This window comes from Eucalyptus grandis, chromosome 11, assembly GCF_016545825.1.
Source record: "Eucalyptus grandis isolate ANBG69807.140 chromosome 11, ASM1654582v1, whole genome shotgun sequence".
Classification (NCBI taxonomy): Eukaryota; Viridiplantae; Streptophyta; class Magnoliopsida; order Myrtales; family Myrtaceae; genus Eucalyptus; species Eucalyptus grandis.
Genome location: NC_052622.1, coordinates 17,877,249 through 17,896,247, shown reverse-complemented (window position 1 = coordinate 17,896,247; position 18,999 = coordinate 17,877,249). Strand labels below are relative to the sequence as shown.

The 18,999-nt window shown below is 39.5% G+C and overlaps 2 protein-coding genes across 3 annotated transcripts; both read left to right on the top strand.

Moving 5' to 3' along the window:
• The first annotated feature begins 231 nt into the window (after nucleotides 1–231).
• Nucleotides 232–6,578, top strand: LOC104416416 (protein DETOXIFICATION 27). The gene is made up of 8 exons (XM_010027818.3): nucleotides 232–614; nucleotides 1,396–1,937; nucleotides 2,247–2,333; nucleotides 2,427–2,483; nucleotides 4,035–4,273; nucleotides 4,347–4,465; nucleotides 4,785–4,871; nucleotides 6,038–6,578. Exons 1-8 carry the CDS (start codon nucleotides 321–323, stop codon nucleotides 6,092–6,094), a joined length of 1,482 nt encoding a protein of 493 aa, XP_010026120.2. The 5' UTR covers nucleotides 232–320; the 3' UTR covers nucleotides 6,095–6,578.
• A 1,213-nt stretch (nucleotides 6,579–7,791) lies between these two features.
• LOC104416398 (phytanoyl-CoA dioxygenase) lies at nucleotides 7,792–12,421 on the top strand. Of its 2 annotated transcripts, none has more exons than XM_010027809.3 (9): nucleotides 7,792–7,979; nucleotides 8,074–8,195; nucleotides 8,297–8,354; nucleotides 8,671–8,739; nucleotides 8,873–8,991; nucleotides 10,939–11,086; nucleotides 11,180–11,324; nucleotides 11,708–11,794; nucleotides 12,040–12,421. In XM_010027809.3, exons 1-9 carry the CDS (start codon nucleotides 7,925–7,927, stop codon nucleotides 12,080–12,082), a joined length of 846 nt encoding a protein of 281 aa, XP_010026111.1. In that variant the 5' UTR covers nucleotides 7,792–7,924; the 3' UTR covers nucleotides 12,083–12,421. The 2 variants fall into 2 exon arrangements, with proteins under 2 accessions (XP_010026111.1, XP_010026104.1); XM_010027802.3 differs by having other exon boundaries at nucleotides 8,294–8,354.
• The last annotated feature ends 6,578 nt before the right edge of the window (nucleotides 12,422–18,999 follow it).

The following is an 18,999-nucleotide window of genomic DNA, read 5'->3' as shown; positions in this document are numbered from 1 at the left end:
AAAAAATATTTACTTAAAAATGATAAAAATAATAAATGTAGTAACATAAAACATTACTTTCAAGAAAATATATTTTTGAAATTATACATTTTTTTTTTCGCAAGGGTTTATTCAAACTTCACTTTGGTTCGATCGAGCTTCTCGCGTGATTCATGCCTTCTGATAGCTTTTTTTATTTATTTATTTTTATTTATTTATTTATTATTATTATTCTTTGGCCACGGACATAAAAATGCAATCTTTATTCCGCGATTCTTGTGGCCGATCAGCACTCGCACTCCACTCCACTCCAGTCCGCCATTGCTGGAGCTGCGGTGCACATGGGCACGACCGAAAGAGGAGAGCAGAACCCATTGCTAGCATCTCCATCCCATGACGAAGATGAACGCCGGGAAGAGAAGGAGGACGACCCAGTTCAGTTGGGTCTGCTCAGCCGGACGCTGTCGGAGTCGAAGGAGCTATGGCGGGTCGCCGGGCCTTCCATCTTCAGTCGGGTGGCCCTGTACTCCATAACCGTCGTCACCCAAGCCTTCGCTGGCCATCTCGGGGACATCGATCTCGCGGCCATCTCCATCGCCACCACCGTCATTATTTCCATCAGCTTCGGGTTCTTGGTTCGTGCGCTCTCGCTTTTCCTCTCACCCATTTTTCTTCGGTTGCGGAATGAGCGATGGCGGATGGAAATAAAGAGTTGGGTTTGTAGAAGTTGAAAACTTGTGTGCATGGCTCTGTGCATCTGCGTTTTTGTTGTAGTTATTTGAGTCGGGTCTGGATGAATGGGCTTTGAATCAAATTGAAATTGCATTCTTTATCTCGTCTAAAGTTCGGGAGTTTATGAATTTGCATGGATTTCATAAATTATTTTGTGATATGGAACTAGTTAGCTTGTTAAAGTGGGGGCTAAATTAGAAATTGTTTTGATAGTGGTGATAATGGTTATTGGAAGTGGCGGCTGAAATATTTGGGGTGGCGGAGGTGGGCAGATGAGGGTTGGAATGGTGATGATATAATGAAGGTGATGGTGGAGGTGACTCTAATGGTGCTAGAGTCTGTGATGTGGTGGTGACAGAAATGGGATCTGTATGGCAGTCGTCATAGTGGCAGCAGCAGTGATGAGACTGATGATTTGGCTTTGGTTATGATAACAATCGTATGATGGAGGGAGGTTTCGATTTCACATTAGAATCTTAGTTCCTTGATGTTAGCAATCAAATTGGATTGATAAATGTCAATAATTTGGAATAGCAATCAAAATTCAAATTACTGCTGTTACAAATGATGAGTAATCAGTGGAATTGTAAAGGAGAAGTGTCTTCAATAGCAGTACTTATGTTTGATTCATAGAGAGGGATGTTCAGATTGTCCCTAATTCAAACTTTTGGGCTGCTTGTGTAGCTGGGCATGGCTAGTGCTCTGGAGACGCTATGCGGTCAAGCCTATGGAGCCAAACAGTACCGGATGCTAGGCATATACCTGCAGCGTTCCTGGATAGTTCTATTCGCATGCTCAATTTTATTGCTACCTCTTTTTGTTTTTGCTACTCCAATTCTGAAGCTCATTGGCCAGTCCAGCGCAGTGGCTGAGCAGACGGGTGTGGTGGCTATTTGGTTAATTCCATTCCACTTGTGCTTCCCATTCCAATTCACGTTACAGAGGTTCTTGCAGAGCCAACTTAAGACTGCAGTTATTGTATGGGTCTCAGGGGGATCGCTTGCACTCCATACGCTTATTAGTTGGCTGTTTGTTTACAAATTGAGAGTTGGGCTTGTTGGAACAGCTTTAACTATCGACTTCTCCTGGTGGGTTACAGTCCTTGGTATGTTTGGTTACACTGTTTATGGTGGTTGTCCTCTTACATGGACAGGATTTTCAACTCAGGCCATCGTTGGGCTGGGGGAGTTTTTAAAGCTCTCCATTGCTTCAGGAGTCATGCTCTTGTACTCTCTCTCTCTCTCTCTCTCTCTCTCTCTCCCCCACTCTCCCTTCCCCGTGATATTCATTACAGCTTTGTTAAACATAAAATGTGGAATATACTAGACTCTCTTTCTAAGCATAGAGTAATTGGTTATGCATTTAACTTTTTAACTTCTAGTTATTATATGCGGAAGTCAGAATTGTGACAATTTAAAAAGTCGCAGCTTAATAAGCATCAGAACACAGTGAAACTCTAATGGCACAGCACAAAATGTGTAAGCCACTGACATTTGATAGAGTCTCTATTTATAGTTTGTGGTTTTTGTTTTCAGGTTGGAGAATTTCTATTACAGAGTACTAATCATAGTGTCAGGGTATTTAAACAACTCAGAGGTTGCAGTTGATGCCCTGTCCATTTGGTTGGTTAAATTATGATAATAGACTGTCAATATGAGTGGTTGCAATTTCTCTGATATTGCAGTACTATTCTCATGCTTTATGTTGATTGACAGCATTACTATGTTTGGCTGGGAATCAATGATTGCGCTGGGATTTTTGGCTGCAACTGGGTAGGATTACTAGTCTCTCATGCTCCCAATTTATATATATTTAAAAAAAGGACTTTCAGGCCATAGACATTTTCAAATGGCAAAGCATCAGCGAATTTTATTATATACATTTCACGTCTATAATTTTGCGCTGCCAGAGGAAATTAGCTCCCTTTTATCTAGAAAAAAGGATGTTTTTTAGCACATAGATGCGTGGCAACTTGAAGTTAAATACGCATACAACCATTTTGCTCAATAGATGCTCCGGATTGATACACCTGAAAGCGAGTGACATGAACTACAGTCCCTCGAATTTTGAATGTCATTATGGTTTATCCGTTAGTTGATTTTATCCATAGAAGGGACTTTGTGAAAAGCAAACTTTGCATGTCAAAAAAGGTTGAAGGAGGGAGCCATGTGCTTTTCCTTCTTTCGTTACCTCTTGTATTCTTGCTCAACCGTGAAAATAATATAACCTTCTCATCATGCCGAACCTGTGTGCGGACTGTTTTGAACCTATTCTCATAGCGATATCTTTTCCGTATCTTTCATGTGAGTTGGGTTACATGAAAGACTTTAAACATAAAATATGCATTGCTTTTTCATACTGCTCTAGGTAAGAAAAGTAAGTTATGAGAATGATGAGTAAAAACTACTGTCCATTATGAATTTACAGCAAAAGTTAAGGAGAAACTTTTTCTGCAATGAGCACAGGTTGAGTTTACAAGTATTTTGCATCTATAGTCTGTATTTCTTATGTTTGCAAGATGGGATTGACTCATACATACTTATTTCAGTAATTCTTAAGAAATTGCATGGAACCATCATCTAGAATGCTCTTTCTAGTGACTTTTTTTGTTTTGCTAAACTCCTAGTGACTTGATTGTGTTTTTTTTCTGTGCTTAAAATCTTCCAAAAATAAGCTGAAAAGTCCTCTGTATGATCATGTTAATATTGTGGATACCCCTCTGCTGAGACAGCTTCTGTGCCTTGGAACCACAAAAATTGTAATCAGGGTGTATATGACTTTCGTAGATTCTGAAATTGTCTGCAGAAAAAGGCTGATTTAGAATATTAATTAGAAATTGTCAAAGAAAAGCAAGAAAAAAGAGTGAAAATTGTCAACTTCAATTTTCATCTAGGTGTGCATTTTTATAAAAGCATTACTATGTAAATAATTTCACATAGAGTTCTCTTTGAGCATTTTCTTTTAGCGTACTTAATGTGGAACTAGTCAATTTTGAAGGGACTGGCTACTGGTATCACATGGAAAAATCAGTGCCTTGAAATCTGAAAAATTCCTCTGTTTGATTACCCAATAATGTCATCTCAGAGCGCTTGTTGAGAAAACCTTTTATCTCTAGGGTTTAGGCATGATATTTTTTACACCAATAGGACAAAAGCCTCTTTCCTCTACTCTCTCAGAGTTGATTACATCCAAGATAGCTTTCTGGTGCAAGTTGCGACCATTTTCACATTCAAATGAAAGACATCATATCTGCAAGCAAATATAATTCACTTTAGTCTATTAGTCTCTTCTCCTTTTGAGATGTATTTAAATTCTCAACTCAGAGTCCGGGTAGCAAATGAGCTAGGTGCAGGCAATGCGAAGGGTGCCAAATTTGCTCTGCTGGTGTCATTGTTCAGCTCACTGGTGGTGGGGATACTCTTCTGCACTATTGTTATTGCCTTCAACAAGAAGCTTGCAATGATCTTTTCCTCGAGCGTTGCTATTATAAACATGGTCAATGAGCTAGCAGTATTATTGGCATTCACCATTCTGTTCAATTCGATTCAACCAGTACTGTCAGGTAATTCAGCGGGTTATGTAGAGACTTAAGATTTTGTGACCACAAAATACTTACACGGCCTAGTGATTTTCAGGTGCAGCTGTTGGATCTGGTTGGCAAGCATTAGCAGCTGTGGTTAACATTGGTAGCTATTACTTAATTGGGGTTCCCCTTGGAGTTCTCTTTGGTTGGTTTTTGAGTTTTGGTATCAAGGTATGACCTTGGAATTTATACCTGTTTCAAATTAAACTCCTAACATAAACCATTAAAATGAATTCTTCCTCCTACAAGTGAGGTCAGTTGTTTTTTCACATGAATATGCTCCATTTCATGCCACGTTGTCAAATTTGTGTCCAAATAGTTAGGAGGCTCTGTTTTTAAGATTGAACTCAAGCTTATTTGGTATTCTTTCCTACGATTTTTCCAAAGTGCATGGTGGCCACACGGTATGAGGCATTGCTCCCATGAGGTTTCAATTTTCTCAATTTCCAGTCCAAACTCCTGATTCAGCTCAATATCTTTTATTGCACAGGGGACATGGGCTGGGATGATTAGTGGAACTGTGGTCCAGACATTGATATTAGCACTTATCACTGTCAAATGTGAATGGGAGGAGGAGGTAAGAGACCAAGGGCCTGTTTGTTTCCTTAAAAAGTTTACATTTTCTGTTCTAGTTCTAATTTGAGAATGAAATTTACCATCAAAATGTGTTTGGTGTACTCTTGAAAATGTTTTCAAACAAAAACGTGGTGGAACTCAGTTTCAGATTTAAGTTGGAGAAATGAAAACAATTTCTTTTTTCATTTTTCACAATTTTCAATGCTATATGGAAAGTATTCATGCAGAAACCAGCTCACTTTCTTCCTGTCATCTTTCACAACATGTCTCAAACCCAGAAAAGAAGAAATTCCTAAGATCAATAGTCAATACCCATTTAAGCTCCCCTTCCTTGCACATAATCAACAAAATCAACACGATGAAGGGTGATTTTGGCCAAAAAAAAAAAAAAATGTTTTGGAAGAGTGAGGCACATGGAGAAAGAAGGAAAGATAGTACCCTTCTTGTTCTCGCTGGAGGTGACTAGTGCAAAATTGATGAAGTTGTGATGAGAGACATAATCATCACAGATTTGCTTGTCACAGTGAAGAGTTCAATTTGTTTCCACTTCTTGTTCCTTCCTTATGGAGAAATGCTGAGTATTCTAAGCCCATAAGATTGGGGTACTTGGTTGGTGTGTTAGGGAATTTGCAGCTCAGGAACTCATTATCTATTCAAATCCCACCAATTGTGTGCAAATTGTTTTGCATTAGGATAACTTGCACAAGCCAAAGGCTTGAACTTAATTGGTATTCCATGGGTCTTTAGGTAGCTGAGCCTCTGTGTTTGTGGCTCTGGTTTACAAAATAAATAAAAAAAGAGTAGTCTGCAAAATTGGTCTACTAACTTGTGTGGCGGATTGCATTTGAACCTTAAAACAAGTGGATCACACTTGACACTTGATAAAAGTAGTACACTAATGGTTTAAATGAGTTTAGTATGTCTAGGATCTTTCTTGTTTTTTCCTTTCTTTGCTTGGCTGGGTAAGATGTCACGGCTAGCTTTTGCACCACAGCTAACCCTGCCAAACCACGGAACTTAGCCTTCAACACATGCTTTTTTCTCTGGCGTATTGAGACAGAGAACCAAAACCATGCCCACTAGCCCATCTGTGCTTGAACTTGCACAGATGCCCATCCGTTTATCACAGTTCCCAAGCGTGTTTTCTGATATCTATGTCATTTGCAGGCTCGGAAAGCTAAGACTCGTGTGAGGAATGAGGCTGGTTTGATTGGAGATATCTGATATGCTGTATGCAATCGCATGATTGATGAGGCTTGTATGGCGGTACATGGCATTGTAAATCTCAGGAGGACAACCATGGAGTATCATTCCGATTGATTTTCAGGGATGGATGTAATTCATGCAGAACCAAAGAGAGTCAAACGAATGTTGGGTCTTAAAGCTATTATTGTAGGCAAGCTATACGGAGGTGGGTACATCCCAACTCCCTTGAAAATCAGGAAACAAGCTATTGGCATATGCCATGATGTTTGTATAACTTGCTAAGGCTGTCCGTTTGATTGTGGGTGGATGGCGGTACTGGTGTAGCTTAGTTTCCATCCATGGCTTGTTGAATACCACTCCAAAATCCCGATGTACAATTTTATTCGCTAAAAGCATATTGGCCTTGCATGATGTTCACGTCATTGAAGGTTGAGCGGCCCGCATGTTTCGGGAGCATGTGAGAAGGAGCTCTTTATCCACTGTCAATGAGCCTCTTTATATAGTTTGGTGGTTCATCCAAATGTAATTTATGCAATTAGAAATAGACATTATCTGTGGCAAATAGGAGCAATTCCTAAATTATTTCCATAACTGTTGCACAGAAATGAAATTTGAGATTTAAAGTATGTCATACATTAATTAAGCATTTACAAATGTGTGAGGTGCTCCTAAACTCCGTATTGTTAAATTACTGTGCTTACAAAATCGTTAGTAAATTGTGTCATTTTTGTTAGGAGGAGATCATTCATATAAGAACTGCATAATTTCATGAGCCTTTACTAATTCTTTCAAACGATGTCTCTTTAAGTCGCAAGACTCGCAAATATACCATGAAAAGACGCAATACCTATATATAAATGTATATATGTGCTCTTAATTAGTAAATGTGAGCCCACAGATTTTAGCAGCTGAATTGTACAGTTCTCACGCGATTTGTCAAAATGGAGGGGCTCACATGTTTCCAAAACATGTTAGAATAGTTGCCATCGAGCTGAAGATTGATATTTTTTTGGCTCTGAAAAAGAAAGATGGATCGGTTGAAGTAGAGAATTAATGTGAAAGAGTTTTGCTAATGAGTGCATTAATAAGAGATATTTTGATTTTTAGTGTATTGATCACACAAGACATAAGAAATATAGAAAAAATTCGAAAATTACAATGTTTTTCATATTTAGATTCTCAACAAGTACCTTTCGAAGATCTACTTAATGAAATCTTAAGAAGGAAAAGTCAAGTACGAGATAAGCTCACCAGCTGAAAAGAATAAAAAGAAAGAAACTTACCCGCCTGTCCCGTCCATCCTTTGGCGTTGATGTTCCTTCCGGTTCTGGGCACTTGGCGAGCTGGTCTCGTCACCAGAGGAGTGCCATTTCCGCCACAACTGTGGTCTCTTCCTTCCATCACGAAATGTGTGAAATTTCCACTTGGAGATCAATCGACTTTCCATACCCAAAATTCTCTCCGTGCCATTTTGGAAACTTCATTTTCTAAGCAAATAGATATAATTTTCGAAAATCGATTTGTATAACTTCAGCACAATATATTTTTTAAAATAACATTTACCCTCATTTTCGCGAAAAAAGAGTCTAAGGGGGCACAAAATTTCCTCTTAAAAAGTCAACACACACCACGTGATTAGAAAAGAAAATCTTGACATCCTTAAACGTGAAACGGGGAAACGTAATCGCAATGAAAAAGTAAAAGGTGAGAGAAAAGTACGTTGACCTCTGTATATAACGACGACACCGTCTCCTCCAAGTTCCGCCACGTCTCCTCGCCGTTCGGCCATAGCCATCTCTCCGATTCAACCGCGACGCTTTCAGCTCTCCGTCTCCTCCTCCGACCACCATGGGCGCCAAAGGGTATCTCAGCCCGGACCAGCTCGAGTTCTTCAGCTCTCAAGGTTGCCCACCACCCTTCTTGGACAAATTTCTTCTTGTTTTTCGCGAATCGAACGATGCAGTTTGCTGAGAAGCGACGGCTCTGTTCTCCCGCAGGTTACTTGGTGATGGAATCGTTCGCTCGCCCCGAGGAAATCGATGCCATGATGAGGAGGATGGAACAGTTGGTCGACGAGTTCGACTGCTCCACCGCCTCCATCTTTTCTACCAAGAACCAGGTTCCGCATCCAAAGTTTCCAACTTTTTGCTTCGTATTAAGTACCCATTTCTTTTTCCCTCGCTCGGGGTGTTGGATCTCTTATCTCTGGCTTTGCAGCAGCAACACACCGACGATTATTTCTACGAAAGCGCCGAGAATGTCTCGTTTTTCTTCGAGGGTACGAGTCTTTCTTCAATTTTTCTGTGTATATGATGAGAATTATTTATCTTGGTCGAGAAATGATGATATTAATTGATTGATTTGTCAATTACCATTGTCTTGAACTTTTGTTTTTTGGGTTTTGCTGTACATGGTAGCTCTTAATGTTACCAAGACTAGTTTTTGATTATTGTGGCCCCTCTCTGTGCTTGTTGCCTCTGGAGAGTTCGTGGATAGGACTTTAATGGGATAGGATTGTGATATTCTGTCATTAGTGCACGTACCAACATCATTGCTGGAGTATCGCTTTTACTAATCCTGGTGAATTTTGACAGAGAAAGCATTTGGTGATGATGGGAACTTGAAGCAACCCAAGCAATTGTCCATCAATAAAGTTGGTCATGGTATGCTATCACTGCTACATGATATGCTTCTGGTGCTGTCTTTTGCAAATGAACGGTTTCAACTGCAAAATTTTGTTTTTTTATTTCTTTTTTTATTTTTATTGAGATTGGTTCCAATGGTGCCTTCTTTCAGCGCTACACGAACTTGACCCGGTCTTTAAGGCCTTCTCTAGCTCAGAAAAATTCTGTGGCATGCTGTTATCCTTAGGTTACAGAAAGCCTATCATCATTCAGTCAATGTACATATTCAAGGTACTTATCTTAGCCAATTATATTTCAGATCAGTGGGTAGCTGAGTATATAATATGGTGCATTCATTTCCACGGCAAGTTATTGATCTTAGTCTAGTTTCATTGGCCGATGGCCTAGTCTCTTATCATGGGTTCAGCTGGATGGTTGGTGGTTTACTGCATTTAGACGGCACAGCGTCCATTCTTCATTTGCGAATATCTGCTGCAAGAGCAGAATGTTGGCCATCTTCCTTTTAATTTGTATCTGTGACTAGAAGATGGATCTATGCCAAATCATTTTCAGGGACTTCCATTTGATGATACTTCCCTCAATCTTGTGCATAGACATTGCTTGCGTTTGTCAAATCACCAGACAATTTTCTCCTTGTCCTTTAATAACCACTAGTTATATGCCCAGGCCTTCTCCAGATATTTAACTGGACCAATCTGGGTGTTGCACAAGTGCATATTTTTATTTCAGACAGTTCAAGGTGACCATCAGATTAATTAGAGTATTGTTATGTTGCTTTAAAATTTACAATAATCAGAGCCATTCTCAATCGTAATGTGAAAATCCCTCAGCCCTGAAGGGTGAGCTCTTCTTCACAAACTATCAGTTTGGGAAGAATAAATCCCCAGTTGTAAACACTATTTTCCTCTACAATTTCCTACATTTAGGGCTGGAAAGATTCTACGTGATCCCAAGTTGGTAACCTTCAACATATTTCAATTTGTAGCTTCCAGTTTGCAGTGTTAATCTTCAATGTCATGCATCACTTAATTTGTTTTTGTAATCAAAATCTTTTTGTTATTTGTGATTTCAATTGTCAATAAATTTATTGAATCCTTCTACTTCAATATCTCTTAAATCTACTATCCTCAAATCCACCATTATCTATGGGATTTGAGCTTATATATAAATGAGATTGAAATTACTTGCAAAGTTTATGAAGAGATACTGATCTGATAAGGCTTATATTTGTACCAAATTTTGACCTGCTGGTGACGCCAATCGTAGAATCACAATTTGACCCTCTGTTCCTGTTGTTCCCCACCATTTTTCTATATTTTGTTTACTTACAGTCACTGAATTTAATTACAAGCAATGTGTCCAACAGAAAACCTGCTGTAGATAATATCATTTTGGATATTCTTTCTGGGCCCCATTATAAAGAGAACAAAGATATAGGTGATTAGAGCAGGATCTGCATAAGGCCAGTGGTTATTGGAAATTCCTATGTTGTTCTACCATCCATTTTTTCAAGGTCGTGGCTACTTTATGAATTTTCACTGATTATCTGCTCTTTTGCAATTTATAAGATATATGAGAGTCTGTTTCAATATTTCATTTGCTAGCAATCATTAGCGGTTCTTTTTTTCATTTTTTTCCTTTTGCTTATCCTTCCCAGTATGTTATATAACTGTATGCTTGACACATCCTAACATGTATGTGATTGGTGGATGGGTGCCAAAATATAGGTTTAGAGTTGGTTTGGGGTATGGAAATAAAAAATTCTCATATACTCTGGCTGGCAAAGCACAACTGCTTTTCCTGTATAGGTGTGCAATTAATGCTACTTGATCCAGTATATAAAGATGTGTAGGTTTGTACTATTGTACTAGGTAATATGTCCTAGGCCACCAATTGAAGGTGCTTGTTGTATGAAGTGAAGATGTCTAGAAATGATGCTATGCTAAGATGATCTGAAAATGGATGTACGCCAAATTTCATTATAGCTTTTGCTGTTCTCATCTTTGCTTTCTACGAGATCATTTGTCTGGACTAGTTGAGATATGTTCATGTGGGCAGTTGTTTGTCAGGATAGTTATCTTGCACATCTTGGCTAAGCCACAGTATCCGACCTAGCAAGTGACATATTCTTATGAATCCTTTATTCACTATTCTGTCAAAGGCATTTTATTTTCCAGTGGTCTTCCTAGTTCTTCTCACATTAAATTTTGCGCACAGCAACCGGGTATTGGAGGTGAAGTAGTGCCACACCAGGATAACTCATTTCTTTACACGGAGCCACCTACTTGCACAGGGCTGTGGTTGGCTCTAGAAGATGCAACAATAACCAATGGCTGTCTTTGGGCTATCCCTGGATCTCACAAGAGTAATATTGTCTTTTATGTCACTCATTTTTTTGCCTCGCAAGCATATTTCACTCTGAAATTAGATCTTATCTCTGATCTTTCATGTTTTCCAGATGGCCTTGTCAGAAGGTTTATTCGAGGTGAAGGGGGAGTTTCCTTTGATCACCCTTCCCCAACCTATGATAAGAAAGATTTTGTAGCAATTGAGGTTAAAGCTGGGTCTTTAGTTCTAATTCATGGCGATCTTATTCATCAGAGGTTAGTCTAGAAGTGTTTTTATTTTTATTTTTGGGGACCTGCTGATATAATTATTTCACCATGATGATCAAATTAAAGAATTCGATATTGACTTCTGTGTCTATGGTTCCTAATTTCTTCCAGGTTTGTTTTCAATTGTATGGATGCCTTATCTTTTTTCGAAATGATGATTGGCTACTAATTTGAGTTGCTTTCTCTAATTTTGCTGAACCTGTTAAACTTGGAAGTGGTCACAAACTCGATTCTTGTCTTGCTTCGGCTGTAAATATTGCTTGGAAGATTTTTATGAAGCTTGTTGACTCTAAAAGTAACATGGTGCAATAGCCGATGCTCAAAATGAAATGGAAGCTAATTCTTGATTTCCTTCCACTTGTTGACTGTAGCTTTGAGAACCAGTCCTCAAAGTCGAGGCATGCCTACAGCTTACATGTAGTGGATACTGATGGTTGCAAATGGGCGCAGTCAAATTGGTGAGGACATAAGAATTTTTCTGTCTGGTTTTGCATCCTCTAATTCTGATTTCATTTCTGGTAGATTCTAAACTTTATCAAAAGCTTAGAAACCTTGAAAATGATTTAGTTCAACTGTTTGAGCTGCGATAAATAAACACATTCCTCAGTTTGTTTTTCTCCAAATAAATAAATAAATTTAGAATGACTGAAGAATGCTTTTGCTTCTCTAATTGCTGATTCAGAGTTTGGTGATCGATTTCCAGGATCAGGAGAAAAGTTGAGCCAGAGCCTCTCTTTGTAGCTTGATCTGATTCTGCCTGTGCTGGTGTTGCCATGTATGAGACGAGCAAATTAAATGGTCGAGGCAATCTTGTATAATCAATCGGTACATGGAGGAACTGCGTCGATCTTGGAGAAGTTGCTGTGGTTGCTGCCTTTGCGAAGTCATAAAATTCCGTTTCTTCTGTCTCTTGTCATGGGATCTCGAAATGTTTGTTGCAGAATGTAATTCTCGGACAGGTCGCAATAAGAATAAGAATGATCTTACGCAGTACCTCACTGTAGAAAAACCCATTGTTGGCCTGGAAGATACATGGCAAACGATTTGAGAAAATTCTACTAGTAATGCCTGAATTGTGTACTGCACTGGTGCTTGTCAACCTAAAGTATTCGAGCTCCAGCTTATGTGATGTGCATGCCTACTCAGTGCCTAAGAAAGAGGAAAATAGATTTTGGTCTTTGGAGTCTAACCAAACACCAGAAACGTCTGTAAGCTGTAGGATTTTTAAGCTTTCAATTTTGGGCTTAGATTATGGTAAATCATGAATGGTTAATACTATAAAAAGCCCTCAACAATATCTACTAGGACACAAAAAGTACGTTCTTCTATGTCACTGCAAAGCCCCAAACTCATTTGTTGTTACACAAATGTTCAATTTTTTTTTTTTTTGGTATAATAAAAAATCTTGAATAAAAATAAAGGGTATATATGTTATACATCTCTAAGTTTGGATTTTATTTTTTGTATGACACAAAAGAAGTTGGAAGTATTTATGTTGTAGTGGACAAGTTTAAGGTTTTTGGAACATAAAAAAATTATGATATTTGTGTCACAGTTGGCATAGTTAGGATTTTTTTTATGGTGTTTGCCCAATCGTAAGCTATGCCCATTAGAAACAAATTTATCATTATTCTTTTTTAATGCACCTTAAATACTCCTGATCTGGATATCTTTGAGGGAAACTTGTTCTGTGACCACTCATTCTCAAATTTAGGAATATTCCGTCAATTCTTCTAGTTTTATCCTTTAGGTTCTTTTTTTCACTTTTACTAATTTGTTCCCTACAAGAATAAAAATTTCCACAATTGCCCTAACTTTCTTCAATCTTCTCAATCTAGTGCCTAATGAGCATTTTTCGATTGATTGTATTAAGACAATTACAACCGGAGGAAATGAATCTAAATCTCGTGAAAGTAGTTTAGTGTAATGTGGTAGGGGAAGAGAAAATTACCCCATGAATATATTTACCATATATGAAGGTTCAAACATTGGATTCATCATTATTGAGTCTCAAACATCCCAAGCACCAAAAATTCAAAAAGATACACTTAAGTGCCAAAATCGAAACAAATCGATCACATAAGTACCAACAACAAGAAAATGGGGCCAAATTACATATGTGGCATTTTTCCAACGAAACAAGTACAAAACAACGTTGTTTTGCATGCTAACGTGGCTAGATAAGCCAAGAACTACGTCATTTTGCCTTTTATTTGAATTTTAATATAAATATTAATTAAATTAGATTTAAGATCTGAAAAAAAAAAAAAAAAAAAAAAGATTGCAACACTTGTTTAGTGATGGTTGTACAAGTACAAGCCCTCATCGTCACCTCCCCACCGTCATCGGGAAGGGCCGTTGACGATGGGGGAAGGGTTGGCCAAGGTTGCTGGGCCTTAGCTATCCAAAGAAGCGGTAGGGGTGTGCAACGGAAACCGCCCAAACCGGGAACCGGGCCGGACCGAACCGACCGGCCGGTTTCGGGCAGTTCTAGAGGGTCTCGGCCTGGTCTTAGGTTCCTATTTTTGGAACCGGTGACCGGTTGGTCCGATTCCCGGTTTGGGGGTTAGAACCGACCGACCGGACCACCATTTATATATATATATATATATATATTAGTTTCTAAACTAATTTACAATACCCATTACCATATTTATTTTTCCTCAAAGGTAACTCCTTTTTTGCGTTTCTTTATACTCAACAGTAAGAGTCACATCAGTTTTTCAATTTTACAATTCTTATTTTTCTTTTCCCTCTTGCAACCGAAACAGCTAAACCCTTTCTTTATTTTTTTTAGTTTCTACTCTCATATACAAGTAACCATCACATCAACCTCCCTTTCCCCAAATTTTACAACCTAATTCGCTTCAGCGGCAATTCTCACTGTCTATCTCGACTCTTTCCCTCTCAATCTCAAAACCATAACCCTACCCCTTGCTCGCTCGACGCCTTGCCCGACGCCCCCAACGCCTCACCTCACACCCCACTCACACCAACGCTCGGCTCTCTTCCTTCGAGTGCCTCGGACGCTCAGCTCTCTTCCTCCTCGGAGTGCCTTGCCGCAACATCTCGCCTCACACCGTCCGATTCCAGCCGAAGGAGGAGGAAGGAGTCAATCAACTTCTGGAAGCTGTTGAAGGCCTCGACGTCGACCGGGACGCTGCCGTTCTGGTACATGGCTATGAACCCGCTTGGGTCGACCCAGACGTAGACCGCGCCGGTCCCGTCGACCACCTGCGCCTTCGCCTCCAGCGCCTTGTGCTCCCAATACATTTGGTCCAAATCACCGCTGAACTTGTTTGATATTTCAAATTTGTGTGGATCTTTAGCTTATTTTTTTTGTTTCATAATAGTGCAAGGACATAGGGTATGATGCAGAATTTTAATTTTTGTTTCCACAAAGTGGACGTTTATAATTTAATAAGGTGTCACTTTGTTGGTCACAAAGTGAATAAGAAAACTTGACCGGATCATAATCTCGTGCATTACTTTATTTTTTTTGTTAAATGAAATGAAAACAAGCGATGGTTCATTGGAACCGGACCGACCGGTTGGTCGGGTCCGGTTCTCGGTTCCAAGACAGCCGGTCCGTCCACGGTCCGAAAAGTGGGAACCGGTCCTCCCGGTCGGGTTCCCGGTTCTTGGGTGGAACTGACCGGACCGGGAACCGATCACCCCTAGGCAAATGCGGCCCTTAGCATGGCTGGGTGAGCATTGGCGACCCTCATTAGATTTGGGAGAGGGCCGCTACCCTTGCCCTAGATTTGGGCGCGAGCTTGTAGGCCGTCACCGCTGGTCGGCCAAGGTCGCCAACCCGGCTAGGGCCCGACAACCTTAGCCTTTCCTAGCGATAGTGGGGCAGTGGCAGCAAGGGCTTGCACAACCCTTGCCGAATAAGTGTTGCAACTTTTTTTTTAAAAATTTTAGTTTAAAATTTAATTTGATTAATATTTATATTAAAATTCAAATAAGAGGCAAAAACGACATCGTTTTGACCCTTTTTTGCTAACTCAACTTTCTGGCAAACCATGTAAGCGACTTATATTATTAAAAATAAGCCACATCGAATTTCCGACACTGTTAACTAGAGTTGACACTTTAATGTCCTTTTTTCAACAAAAAAAAAAAAAAACCACACTTAAGTGTTCTCCGTACCCTTGGGCTGCACTTTTGCCCATCATTATTTATTGCAGTAACTACAAAAATGCTAAACGAGAAAAACTCCCTTCTTTTGTCTAAAGCATATTAAACACGGCTACAACTACAAGAATGCTGAACGTCATTGCAAATGTACTTGAGGCATAATTAAAAAAAGTACACCGACAAGATGATTGTTGATACCATACAAAAAATCACGAGACTGCTGCAAAGGGAAAGCTCCGCACGCTCATTACTATAATGAAAGTTTTAGGGAATACAGAGGAATGGTTCTTTCAGGAGATGGAAAGCTTATGCTGGAAAGTCTTTTGAAGTAACCTGATTTTTTAGGATTGTAGTTCATGCCTTCTCCTTGAGGTTGCTTTTGATTTTATAGGCAGGGAACTTCTTGGATTCCTTCTCAGTGCTCTACTCTGAGTGTGCCTGTTGTCTTCTCTCTGTCTGAATTTCGTTGCTAGTGTGCTGATTACTATTGATTCCACGTTATCCCTAAGCTACTTTTTCCTCGACAACCTTTCTCGTTTTTGTTTCGTTCTGTCGACGCTCCTGTCAGTGCTGTTACCATTCTGTGCCTCTTTATTAAAGTTGTTTCTTCACCATCCGACATGTCATCCTTCATGTGATGGCCGTCCTTCACACTGCTAGCTTCTTCGACAAAACTGGCTAGTGCCGAGTAATTATACGTGATAAACAAACTTTCCTAAGGATTCTCTAATAATCTACTTCCGGATTTTCTTGCTCATTTTGTTCTCGCAGTAGTTGATTAGCATTTCCTTCACCTGAGGAGGACTCTTGGGTTTCACCGTTGATCTTCTTCTGCAGGTCTTCCAATAATTTCTCCTCTAATTCTGACTTAGAAAACCAATGGTGGGAAGCAACCCGTATATAATTATTGAGGACATAATTCAAAAAATTCATCTGAGGCGATGGAGGTGATTCTGCTGATGTAGGATCTTCTTCTTCAATCTTGAGATGCTTAATCAGATTGGGCAAAAGTCCACCATTTTATTAAGTATCACTTCCAAAGTGTAGGAACCAGAGGATTTTCTATTTTCCGAGGACATGTCTGTCATTCCCCATCTAAGTATCCCCGTGAACTTGTACAATTTGCTGGATCAGAACAAGAAGTTTTCTGGTTCTGTGAAATTGGCATGGTTTTGAAAATCTACAAATTTTCACTATGATTTTCTGACTTCTTCTAAAGTGCACACCTTTCAGTAGTTGCGAATAACGTAAACGTTTTGTTGCCTGCATCAAGCCTGGATAAACCATGAATGCTTTCCGTCACTACTTTGAATGCCAAAAAGTTTCTCGAAAGCATCCAATGATATCATCTTATTTTGCCTAAAAGGTGGATGTTTGGTCAATGTTCTGAATTGAATGTTTTCCATATAATTAAATGAAAAAAAGGGTTCATGGGTAAATATTCTATAAACTTAACTTCCAAGGTTTTTATGGAAGTTGAATGTTACTTCCATCCAATTGGGTTTAGTACTACTATTTTTGCTCTCTCTGCATTTGCATATAGCGAAATGGTTTCTCCTATACCGAAATATGTCTCATCTGTTCTTGGATATACTATAGTTGCCGTGATCTTGTAAAAGACTTCATATATTATTTATATCAGTGACTACAAAAATGCTAAGCGTGAAAAACGCACTCCTTTTATCTAAAGCATATCAAACACGGCTACAAAAATGCTAAACGTCATTGCAAATGTACTCTAGGCATAATTTTAAAAAATAGACCGAAAAGATGATTGTTGCTACCTTACAAAGATCACAAGACTACTGCAAAGGGAAAGCTCCGCACGCTCGTTTCTATGACGAAAGTTTTGGGGAATACAGAGGAATGGTTCTTTCAGGAGATGGAGAGCTTATGCTGGAAAGTCTTGTGAATGCGGTACCCCACCGCTTCAAGGCTTGCTTTATTACGGAATCGAACGGGAGGGTCCCCTGCACGGTTTTGATGGGCTATCCTTAGGGAATGAGGTTGAGCAAGACACCGACCCTATGGATATCGACATCCCTGATGGTGTCGTAATAGATCTAGATACCGAGCGGGAAGGGCCCGGGGAACTGTGCTCACCTAGCAACGTGCCCGACTTCTTGGCTAGGCCTGGGTATGGATATTAGAGCGGATGTTGGAGTTGTGTAGTTGGAAGTTAACCCCGACCTTGACCCCTTTTTGTTAGCAGGTCGCGTAGGAGTCCCTTTTGGTAGTAGTCTTGTACATATTGAACTCCTCGGGTTAACCGTTGATATATAAATCGTAGTTTGTGAAAAACTGTTGTGGCGCTTTTACTATCCATACTATTATTGATTGACTAGCTGTTTAATTTAATTTGTTTCTGCATGCGTATAATCGAAAGATAAAATGAATGGATCGGCGATGCGTCCCGGGGTGTCACACTTTTAATCTACCGCCGACGGATGTTTGCGTACTTGGAGTTCGGGGCGTGACAACTTGAATTTCTCTCACTACAAAGTGAACTAACTACATGAGAATTAGGGTAAGTTGATATACTTAAGAGGAAGTTTTCCTCTCTGAGCAGTAATTTGTTTTCACCGTACAACATGCACGCGAGTTTCATCAATGCGACAGGGGTTGCTGTTGGATTGGGATGGCTAGCATATGTTGCATTTATCAATTTGGGATGTTACTATGTTGTTGGTCTACCTCTTGATTCTTCATGGGATGGCTTTCCACTTAGGTGTCATGGTAAATTTTTGGATCTTTCATATTGCTAATTAGTTTTTGTACCTTCCTTAGTGATCGAAACACGAGAACTCCCATCTTTTTTCCTATGCTTTGCTACTTAAGTTGAACAACCAAATGGTTTAATTAATATTAATATTAAGGAAAACTTCCAATAACTTTACAGGGTATCTGGGGTGGAATGATTATTGGAGGCACTGCTGTTCAAACCGTGATATTAGCCGTAATAACAATCCGATGTGATTGGGAGAAAGACGTAATATTCAAGAATATTCATTGTGTTCAGATCAAAGAACATAGATATAAGGGTAAAAAAAAACACTTGGAATACCAAAACTTGGCACGGAAAGACACTTAATTGTCAAAAGTTACGAAAGTGACACATAAATACCAAGATTGGAGTAAAATAGATTAGTTAAGTGTCAACGGCAAGAAAATCCGGTCAAGATGTTGATGCGGCAATTTTCTAATGAGACAAGGGCAAAACAACATCATTTTACCTACTAACATGGCTATTCAAGTGCAAAAGTGATGTCGTTTTGCTAACGTTGCTAGATAATTAATATAAATATTAATTAAATTAAAGTTAAAACTAAATTTATTTATATATATTTTTTTTAAATGAAGAAAATGAAGATTGCGAGGCCGAGGCTTAGCCCTCGCTACCACCTCCCTATCATTGTTGGAAGGGCCGGTGATGGTGGACGGAGGTTTGAGCCCGGGTCACCGGGCCCTAACCAAGAGCCGGCGATCTCGGGCCGACCAGCCAGCCGAAGGCTTATGAGCC

Bases quoted from the DNA above. Each gene is read 5' to 3' on its own strand.
- LOC104416416 (XM_010027818.3), top strand. From the start codon at position 321: ATGGGCACGACCGAAAGAGGAGAGCAGAACCCATTGCTAGCATCTCCA. The intron at 2,334-2,426 runs GTTGGTTAAATT...GTTGATTGACAG, and splicing joins GTTGATGCCCTGTCCATTTG to CATTACTATGTTTGGCTGGG. The intron at 4,274-4,346 runs GTAATTCAGCGG...AGTGATTTTCAG, and splicing joins GATTCAACCAGTACTGTCAG to GTGCAGCTGTTGGATCTGGT.
- LOC104416398 (XM_010027802.3), top strand. From the start codon at position 7,925: ATGGGCGCCAAAGGGTATCTCAGCCCGGACCAGCTCGAGTTCTTCAGC. The intron at 11,087-11,179 runs GTAATATTGTCT...CATGTTTTCCAG, and splicing joins TATCCCTGGATCTCACAAGA to ATGGCCTTGTCAGAAGGTTT. The intron at 11,795-12,039 runs GTGAGGACATAA...ATCGATTTCCAG, and splicing joins AAATGGGCGCAGTCAAATTG to GATCAGGAGAAAAGTTGAGC.